The sequence below is a fragment of the Elephantulus edwardii genome, unplaced genomic scaffold (assembly GCF_000299155.1).
Source record: "Elephantulus edwardii isolate Elephantulus edwardi_28Jun2011 unplaced genomic scaffold, EleEdw1.0 scaffold00066, whole genome shotgun sequence".
In the NCBI taxonomy this organism is placed as follows: Eukaryota; Metazoa; Chordata; class Mammalia; order Macroscelidea; family Macroscelididae; genus Elephantulus; species Elephantulus edwardii.
The window spans coordinates 11565865-11576819 of record NW_006399816.1 but is presented as its reverse complement, the minus strand read 5'-3'; the positions used below and the strand labels follow the sequence as shown (position 1 = coordinate 11576819).

Genomic DNA, 10955 nt, shown 5'->3' with positions numbered 1-10955 from the left:
CTTCCACAGTGGTTGCACCATTTTACACTCCCACCAACAGTGAATAAGGGTTCCAGTTTCTCCACAACCTCACCAGCATTTCTTGCTTGCTGTTCTGTTAAATTTTGCTATTCTTACTGGGGTGAGATAATATCTCATAGTTGTTTTTCTAATTTCTTTATGACCCTGTGATCTTCCACTATAATTTGAAAAGAATCTAGTTTGGAAGCTTTCAAATATTTATATAGGTGTTGGGCTAACAAGGAAAAAATATTGATCTAAGTTCTATAGTAGCCACAAAGTCCTAAGAACCCTAATGGTTTCTTAGTCTTAGGGGTGTTGTTGTTGTTAAGTGCCATTGAGTCAACTACTATTCATAACAACTCTGTGAACAACAGATGTGAAATGTCCTATCCTGCACCAGCCTCACCTCTGTAGTGCTCAAGCCTGTTGTCACATTCCCTGTGTCAATCATCTTCTTGAAAGTCTTCTCTTTTGCTGAGCTTCCACCTTTTCCAGTGTGGTGGCTTTTTTTCCAAGGACTGGCCCCTTCTGACAACATCAGTATATGAGAAGTTTCACCCCCTTACTTTTAAGAAGCACCTTGGTTGTACTTCTTACAAGACAAACTGGTTTGTCCTTTTGGTAGTTCATGATATATTCAGTGTTCTTCACCAAAACAACAATTCAAAGACATTGATTCTTCTGTCATCCTATTCATTTTCCAACTTTCACATGCCTAAGAAGCAATTGAAACACCATGGCTTAGACTAAGTACACTTTAGTCTTTAATCTTTGTACTCTGTAGAGGTCCTCGACAGCAGATTTCCTCAGTGTAACGTATCTTTTGATTTCTTGAGTGCTAAAACCATGGGTGTTGATTCTGGGTTCAAGTAAAATTAAATAATTGATAATTTCAATCTTTCTTCCTATATCAGATGTTGGCTATTGGTTTGATGGTGAGAATTTGGTTTTCTTGATATTGGGATATAATCCAGAGTGATATAATCCATATTGATCCAGGCGTAGTCCAGATTGGTCTTCTAGAGTATGTGCGTCAATTCTTCTTCACTTTCTGCAAGCAAGGTTGTGTTATCTGCATAACACAGGCTGTTGATTAGTCTTCCTTCAGTCCTGATGCCCCCATATCTGTGAATTTCTAGGTACAAGTAAAACTAGGAAACCTAATAGGGAGTCTTATGGCCTAGTGGAAAGAAGCTGCAATTTCAAAAGTAAGCAGTTCGAGGCCACCAGCTGCTCTGTGAGAAAAGGATGGGTAATCTCCTCCTGTGCAATTAATTATCTCTAAAAACCCACTGGAAGGTCAGCTGTGGGTCAGTTTGGTACTCAACAACAACAAAAATTAAGATTGAATAGGGAGGTTTGTGGTTTAGAGATAAGGAACTGCACTGTCAACCCAAAAGCATGTGGTTTGAATGCAATAGTTGCTCTTTGAGAGAAAAATTGACAGTCTCCTCCCATGTGATTTACTGTCTCTGCAAACTGGCTGAATGATTAGCTATGGAACATCATTAAGGTGGAATAACAGGAATCTTATCAAGATGCTTCAATTAATAATTGGTAACTGGAATGTAAAAGTTGAAAATGAAGAATAAGGATTGTTGTTGTTGTTAAGTGTCGTAGAGTCACTAGCGACTCATAGTGACCCTATGTACAACAGCTCTGAACCCTACTGTATTCCATGCCAATCTTATTGTCTCTGACACACCAACCTCCATTACCCCAGTCATTGAATTATTCCATCTCATTGAAGGTCTTCCTTTCTTGCACTGTCCCTCCACCCTCCCAAGCATAATGTCCCTCTCCAAGGACTGATCACTCCTTGCAAGCTTGTGAAAGTTTTTGCTCTCCAAGCTGGTAGAAAACCCTAAGTTGACAATTAAGATTGTTAAATAAAAGTCCAATTATTTTCTTAAAAGGACTAGATTAGATCCTCTAGAAACAAATGACCAAAGACCAGAAGAACCATGGGATGACATCAAGGACACAATACATCGAGAATACAGAAGAGAATTACAAAGACAAAGGAGAAGAAAAAAGACCAACATGGACTTAAAAAGAAACTTTAAAACGTGTCATAGAACACATAAAGACCAAAACAAAGAGAAGAAATGCTGAAGTTAGATTGTTAAGCTAAGTTTCAATGGGCAGCTTGAGAATGCAAAATATAATAAGGAAATAGAAAAAGGGCAGGAGTTAGAAAACCAAAAGGGAAAAACATGCGTGGCATTTTTCAAGCTGAATGAAAAGAAGAACAAATTTAAGCCCTGGGTTTCCTTACTGAAGGATTCTGTGGGCAAAATAATTGGTTGATGGCAGGAAGCATGCAATAAAGAGGGAAAGGATATACAATCACCAAAAAGAATTGGTCCATACAGGAACGTTTCAGGAAGTAGCATGTTACCAAGAACCAATGATAATGAAGAAAGAAGTCCAAGTTTTACTAAAGGCAATGGGGGGGGGTGGTTTAAAGAATTGATGAAATACCAGTTTACATGCTTCCAAAGATACATACAGCCTTGGACATACTGAGTAGCCTATGCTAAGAAACTTGGAAGACAGCTACCTTCTGATTTTTACAATAATGGTCTTATGCAGTATTTGTCCTTATGAGACTGAGTTAGTTCACTCAGCATAATGCTCTTCAGTGTCCCTCAAGTTATGTAGTATTTTTCAAAATTGTTACTCCTGAGTGCTGCATGGTATTCCATCATGTGAGTGTACCACAAAGAAGGATAACTAGCAAAACATATGGGTTCAACCAGAAAAGGAGCGGGAGAAGAGGGGTGAGGATGAGGAGGGAGGAAATCACAGAGTCACACAAATTTGTGGGTGGACTGAAGGGATAAAGGGAATGGGAAAGATCCAGTGGAGCCTGAAAAGATAGCGTAATAGTGGGCATAGTCAATAGTGATTAATTTTATAAAACAGAATGTATAGGAATGATTATATGAAACATACTGTCAATGAAGGAAAGGCTGGGGAAATCTTCACAAAAATAAATATATACAAATCTTACGGATTATTAAAAAATAACTGGAATAAAGCATCAATAGGAAACTGTCAGAAATATAACTAGATCTGCAAAGTGTTTGTCAAAAAACCATAAGCATTTATAAATAACTTACTTTTCTAACATGCAGACAACTGGGGCCATCATAAGAGTTTTATAAAATAAGTTTTTCAGGGGACCTGCGGTAAATATTCCTTCCCGATCCCAGTTATGCAAGGAAGGGACTGAACAGAAATTAAAACTGGATTCAGAAGAAGCCATGAAAGCAGTGATATCATTGCTAGTGTCAGATGTATATTGGTTAAAAGCAGAGAACATCAGAAAAATATTAGCTGGTATTTTATTGAAAAAAGGCATTTGGCTGGGTGTATTATAACAAACATGGCTAATATCAAGAAGAATGGAATTCTCAGAACACTTAATTACACTCATGCTAAAATCTATACATAGATGAAGATCAAGAAACAGTTGTCTGAACAGAATGAGGATGCAGCACATGGTTTAAAATCAGGAAAGCTGTGTGTTTGTTGTATCTTTTATCCATTATCTATTCTGTAAATAAGAATGTAGGATTGGAGGAGGATTGATAAACAACCTGCATTAGGCAGATTACGCAAGCTTGCTTGCAGAATGTGAAGAAGACTTGAAACACTATAGAAGATCAAAGACTGCAGTCTTCACTGTGGATTACATCTCCTCTAGAAGACCAAACTCCTCACCATTAGGCAACATCATGGATAGATGGAGAAAGGATTGAAATCGTCAATTATTTCATTTTAACTTGAATCCACAATCAAAACCCGTGATAGCCACAGTCAAGAAATGAAAAAATGTGTTACATTGGGAAAATCTGCTGTCCAGGACCTCTCCAGAGTACTAAAGAGTAATGATGTCAGTTTAAAAACAAAAATGTATCTGATCCAAGTCATAGTGTTTTTAATTGCTTCCTGTGTTATCTGAAAGTTGGATAATGAATAAGGATGGCAAAAGAATAAGTTATGCCTTTAAATTGTGGGGTTGGAGACAAACATGTTGAATATCTCATGGACAGACAAATAAACAAGTCTGTTTAGGATGAAATGCACCCAGAGTGTTCCTTAGAGGCAAAGTGAAGCTCATACTTTAGACATGTTGTCAGGGGGTGCCAATCCTTGTGAAAAGACATCATTCTGGAAAAGATGTGGGATCAGAGAAAGAGAAGATGCCTCAATGAGACAGATTGACACAGTGACTGAAACAATGAGCTTGAGCAGAGTGGAAATCATGAAGATGGCACAGGGTAAAGGAATGGTAAGACCTGTTGTTCATATGGTTGCTATGAGTTGTAGCTGATGTGGTAACAACAATGTTAAGATTGTTTTATCTCAAATCTTTATTTTTCTATTTACTATGCAAGGATTCTGGAGTTTCATTTCACATACTTTGGACATGTTTCAAGAAGGGACCAGTCCTTGGAGAGTGATGTCATGCTTGGGAAGATGGAGGGACAGCACAGGCGAGGAAAACCCTCGATGAGATGGATTGATTCGGTGGGTGGGTTAATGAGGGTAGGTGTGTCAGAGACTATAAGATTGGCACAAAATAGGGCAAAGTTTAGAGCTGTTGTACATAGAGTTGCTATGAGTCACAGGCGACTCGACAGCACATAACAACAACATGCAGAAACTGAATTTAGAGAAATTGAAAGGATCTCAGAACAACCTTCCAACTTTATGCTATACAGATAACAAGCATGTTGAAGGGCCAAAATGCTTGTTCACATAGCATATGTGAATTCCAGGGAGAATTTCAAAATTGCCTGTATATGTGGCTTTAGTAATCTTGAAAGATTGGAAGAATTCATATGCAAAACAGAAATAAATGACATGTGAATAACTTAAAACATATAAGCTGAGACTTTGCCTTTCCTAGAAGCAGAGAAAAGTTCCTCTGAGGAATTTGCCCCAGTGCTTTGTCTGTGTTTGGTATTACTATGTGCCTTTATTGTGTTAGAATTCTCTTATGCACATAGCAACATCGTGCATCTGGCCCATCTCATGTATGAACCAATCTTTTCAAATCTGTCTTTCAGTTTCTGGTGTGTACTCCAAGAGCTTTTACTTGCTTGAACCAGTGCCCACATTTGGGAGCTTGACAGACTCTGAGGAACCTTAGTATCGTTGGTGTTGTTAAGTGCCCTTCAGTCGTAGACAACTCATAGCGATCCTATGAACAAAAGGCCTGAACACTTGTATAACTGTCATCGTTTCTCCAAGTTCATAGGGTTTCCAGAGGCAAGCTATTTGAGAAGTGGATGCGCTTTCTGCTCCCAAGCTTGTTTTAATCAAGGAGCTCCACCAAACACTGTCCACCATGAGTAATCATCACATTTGACACATCAGTGTCATAGTGTTCAGTATCACAGCAACCATGAGTTACCTCTGTACAGCAATGGATAGACCAGTGCTATGCCACCTAGAAGAATGTTTGACCAAAACCAATTAAAACCAGGCCTGAGTGCCACAGATTAAAATCACCTCTGTTTGGCTTGGTAGCGTCACTTTCTGTCCACTTGGCCAACTAAGCTCTATGATGTTGTTGTTGTTGTTGTTGTTAAGTGCCATCAAGTTGTAAATAACTCATAGCTATCCTATGAATGAAAGACCTGATCATTTGTATAACTTTCATTGTATCTCCAAGTTCATAGGGCTTCCAGAAGAAAGGTACCAGGTCTCATAGTCATTCCCAGGAATCAGGAGGACGATGCACATAATGTACAAGCAGTAATTGATTCACTAGCCTTGGACTACCTCCAGATCAGCTTATCTCACATATCAAGTTGGTATATACTTAGCCATCTAAAAGTTATGCATTTTATGAGAATAATTTGTTAGAACCCTCAACATTTTTCAATTCAATGAGTAACTTACCAAATAGCAAGACTGAGTATTATTGGCTCATTTGTATAATCCAGGTGGTTAGACATTTGGAGTTATCCGGAAGGATCAGCATTGAAGTTTTGCTAGCACTGGGTATAGAATGTAAGTATGTTAACTGCTAACTGGAGTCAGTTTTTTTGGTTTTGTTTGGCTGTTTTAAGTACCATGCTGATTTATGGAAGCTAAAGATTGGAAACCTGTTTCACTCTTGTCACTCGAGATAACTGCATCAGAATCAACTCAGTGGCACTTAATAACGACAATAATTTGCTCTTGATGAACAAATTTCTCTTAAGAGAAAGTGTCTGTTTTTGAGCTTAGTTGTAGGTGAGACAATATGGTAAATCAGTTTAGGGACCATTTCTTTTAAGGAATAACCTCAGAATTTCTCTGCTCCTTTGCAAATTAGAATTGCTGTTATCACTTCAGTAGGGTAATTTCTGGAATTTCTAAGGTCAAAACATACCCGTAGTGTTTGGTGGAGCTCCACAATTAAAACAAGCTTGGAAACAGAAGTGGCATCCAATTAAAAAATAGCATGCCTGCGGGAACCCTATGAACTTGGAGAAAGGATGAAAGTTATACAAGTGTTCAGGTCTTTCATTCATAGGGTCGCTATGAGTCGACAGCACTTAACAACAACAACAACAACAACGAGAGAGCTCTGTTGGCTTAGGGGACAGAAAGTGATGCTACCAAGCCAAAAATGGGTAATTTTAGTCTGCAGCCCTCAGGCCTGGTTTTAATTGTTTTTGGTCAAACATTCTTCTAAGTTGTATAGCACTGGTCTGTCCATTTGCTGTACAGAAATAACTCGTGGTTGCTGTGATGCTAAACACTGTGACACTGATGTGTCAAATGCGATAATGGTCACCCATGGTGGACAGTGTTTGGTGGAGCTCCCCGATTAAAACAAGGTTGGAAGCAGGAGTGACATCCATTTCCGAAATAACTTGCCTCTGGAAGCCTTAGTATGGAGTCTAATTAGTCATAAATTCAAGTTAGTATCCTGGTAAAGGAAATTTAGTAACAGAAACAAATCCTTCTTTCAGTTTGAAAAGCTCTAACGCAAAGAAGACAAAGCTTGGATCTGAGCAGCAGTTTATCTGGCAGCAACTCCTGAGACTTTGTGAAGGTAGTTATGGTACCAGGACCTGGGTCCTCAACTCCTCAGGGGTCACAGCAGGTAATACACCATCAATATCCTGTTTCTGACACTAAAAACATCATATAATAAAAGACCCAACACTCTGTAAACTGAAAAGCAGTGAAGTTGATGGAAGAATAGAGCAATTTGACCTGGGCAATTTACAGAGGAAACCACTATACATATGCTCCAAAGTACTGGAAGAAGGAAAGAGCTTAAATACAGAAGTACCAGGAATTTTTCCAATTGAGACATACAGATCGTTTTCCCAATTGAGTGATATTTACAAAATATTGAGTGATCAGTCATGAGGTTCTCATTTGATCTCCAAAGTGTCAGTTGAAAAACTGTTTCAAAAGAACTTGCTTTTCTAATCTGCATACACATGGGACCAGCATAAGCATTTTCTAAATTAAGCTTTTCAGGGAGCCTGATGTAAATATTCTGTCCAAGAATCAGTTGTGCAAGGAAAGAACTGGATATGATAATACCTGGAACAATTTACTGCAGTTTAATGACGTGAGGTTTTACCCAAGTCTAGCTGTGAGTAAGCTACCTGGCCAGCCGACTGTCAGAGATCACATATCTTTACTTTTCAAAAAAAGATGTTCAACAGAAATTGTCAGACAATACTATTAGTATATGTAAGTAAAATCTTGCTATTTATCTGAAAGTTGGACAAGAAAAAGGATGACAGAAGAATTGAGGCCTTGTAGTTGTGTTCGATAAGAGCACCGACTGTCAAAAGGACAAACTAACATGTCTTGGAGAAAATACTGAACCAATGTGCTCCTTAGAGGCAAGGATGATGAAACTTCATCTCATACACTTGGGATCTGTTGTGAGGAGGGGCCAGTCCCTGAAAAAAAAGACATTATACTTGGAAAGGTGGAGGGTCAGAGAAAGAGAGGAAGATTCCTAAGAAGATGAATTGACACAGTGACTGTAACAAAGAACTCAAGTACAATAGAGCTGATAAGGATGGCACAGGGGAGGGGAGGGTTCAGATCTGTTGTTCATAAGGCCACTATGAGTGGTAGTTAACTCGACTGTACCTAATAAAACAATGGTTGTGGGTGAAAAGCAGAAATAAGAAAAGAGGGGAGAAATAGAGTAGTCTGGACCCTGGTCAGCCACTTTGCTGTCTCTGAAAACCCCCCCAGAGGGTCAGTTATGGATCAATTCCAACTCTATGGTACACAATAATAACAACTACACACATACCACACACGGACTTTTGTAAAACTTTACCTACCCTTAGCAATATATATAGCCAATTTATATAGATGTAGATATGCAGATATACGTGTAAATTTCTAGATAGGTACATGGCATAATCCATAGCAAGTCTTACTGCTAGCTTAAAAGCTGCACTACTCTGGATTGAATACATCAGCTTCTCTGCAGGAGAAAGATGGACATGATCCTCCTGTCAGGATTCATGGTCTTGGAAACCTGATGGAAGGAAGGTCACTGTGAGTCAGAACTGACTTGACAGCAGGGAGTTGAGTGAGCATGATTGGGTAAGTGTTGATCTTTGTCACTCAAATATGTCTGTGTGTATTCAGAGGAGGAGTCCTGGTGGCAAAGTGGCCAGCTGCTTAGCTGCACACCAAAGGGTTGCTTATTCAAACTCCCACTGGCCACTTTGTGCTTCTGTAAAGATTTACATCCTTGGAAACTCTATTAAGCAGTTTTGGTGGTCTAGTGCAAGCTGTGCTGCAATTCCAAAGGTACATAGTTCAAATCCACCAGCTGCTCTGTGGAAGAAGGCTGGGCAATTTTCTCCTGTGCAATTAACTGCCTCTGAAAACTGCTGAATGTCAGCTATGGGGCATTTCTGACTAGACAGCAAGTAACAACATTCTACCCTCTGGAATTGCTATGAGTGAGAATCAATTCTAAGTTAGTTTGGTTTGAACTTATTTATGCAGACCCATGTTGACTTATGAAAATGATCGCAAACATCCTAAATGAATGGTCGTTAAATGAATCCAATAGCATATTAAAACACATCATGAAATTCTCTTTGTGAATATGATGGGGTACAAAGAGCCAGGTTTACTTGTATTAAAAAGAATAAAAATTTATCAAAATTTGAACACAGAATTTGTTCTGAGATGTTAACTACAAGCATATAATATTGTTATGTACCATCCAGTTCAAGTTGAACTTGACTCATAGCAGGTTCTCAGGGCAGTAAATTTCTCAGGAGGAGATTGCCCATCTTTTACCTGTTGAGCAGCTAGTGGAATTCAAACTATATACCTTTGGGTTGGCCGTGCAATTTCTTTCCACTAAGCCATCAGAACTCCCTATATGCACACAGGGAGGTCATTTTGATTCTAGAAAACAAAAATTGTTTGAGGAGGCTAAGTACAGTGGGCTTAAAAGAGAGAAGAAAATACAGAAGATCAACCATTGGCTAATTATGACTTGATTGATTGATTGCAACTTGCATTCCTCCTTGACCATATCAACTGATAGCAAGTTCCTTCTGGCTTAGCCACTAATTATTTGGACCTCCGTCCACCTGAAGCCAGGAGGCATCTATGAGATTTCAATTAGAAGATAATTTTTTAAAATACAAATATCTTTTTAGTGAGATAAGATAAATTTGCATTGATCTGGAATGGTTTCTGCCAGACTTTTGCACTTTGGGTCAAGCTTTTTGTTGCTAATATACCTACTCCTCACTTATTAACTACTTCATTATCTGACATTTCACATTTATAGCAGTAGTAAAAAAATATATCCATTATCAACTGTTTTGCCAAATAACTACGAGCTAAGGTGAAGAAATTCAATCTGCCAGCTGCTCCGGGAGAAGAATGGAAAATCGCCTCCCATGGGATTTACTGCCTCTGAAGATCCGCTGGAGAGCCCAGCACACAACAATAGCCAACCAACCAACATGGTGTAGAGACTAGAGAGGATCAGGAGGAGAATCAGGTTTGTGAGAAGCTGCAGAGCTGCACCTGCCTCTGGGGATTTGTATTACCCAGGATGGGCAGAGCCAGGCAGACCTAAGTGAGCACGGGGCAGGGGGAGCAGGTGCACAGGAGGCAGAGATGGTCACATGTTGCAAAGAAGTGGTAGGATCCCAAGCTGCAGGATTCAGGTGAAGAGCTCAGAGACTCTTCTTCCAAAAGAGCTCTGCTGCTTCTTCTGGTCGCAGGTGGTCTCAGGTGACCAGGTCTCACCTGTTCATAGTCCTAGATGGCTGTCCGTCACTAAGGCCTATCTTCAGGGTGGAGAGAGTGGGAAGGTAAAGAGTTTTGGAACTGCTAATGTGAGTTTGAAGCACTACCCGGGCATGGTGGCCTTTCTGCAGCTCTACAGGCAACAAGCCACTACCACCGCACCACCTCCAACCCACAGACTCCAGCGCAGTGGAGAAGGGCGTGGTGACAAGGAGGGCTCGCCTCGCCTTGTATATCCCGAGACGTGCAGGGGTAACTGGAGGGGCAGCGTGCCACCAAGGAGGCCACTGTGCTAAAGTTGGGATGTGACGCTGATTTCCACAGTAGGTCAGTTTTCACATAACAACCTGATCTTTGAAGTTGACCGTGTTGATAAGTGAGGAGTAAGTGCATTTGGTTTCATGAATAAGAAAAATCTTAAAGTAAGGTGTTTATTATTATTATTTTTCCTAGTCAGCCGCTCCTGCCTTTAGAAATGAGAAAAGGAAACAAAAGTGTTTGGAATAATTATAGTGTGAGCATGGATAACAAAGCACATAGAGATTCCAGAGAAAGGAACCACAAATGAGATGAAGCCAACAGTGGCTGTGGCTTTGGGCCTGGAAGTACACACTAGACAGCAAAGCATGTAGAATTCCCAAATAGAACACAGTGACCTCTAGGAGCTGAGAAGC

General features: G+C 39.7%; 1 protein-coding gene across 1 annotated transcript in view; it reads right to left on the bottom strand.

Moving 5' to 3' along the window:
- The window catches only part of LOC102875794 (40S ribosomal protein S11-like), a 6105-nt gene extending 1962 nt beyond the window's left edge, over window positions 1-4143 (bottom strand). The window contains exon 1 of the mRNA XM_006888399.1: window positions 4135-4143. Coding sequence (XP_006888461.1) covers window positions 4135-4143 — 9 coding nt within the window. The remainder of the gene's footprint in view (window positions 1-4134) is intronic.
- Between the last annotated feature and the right edge of the window lie 6812 nt (window positions 4144-10955).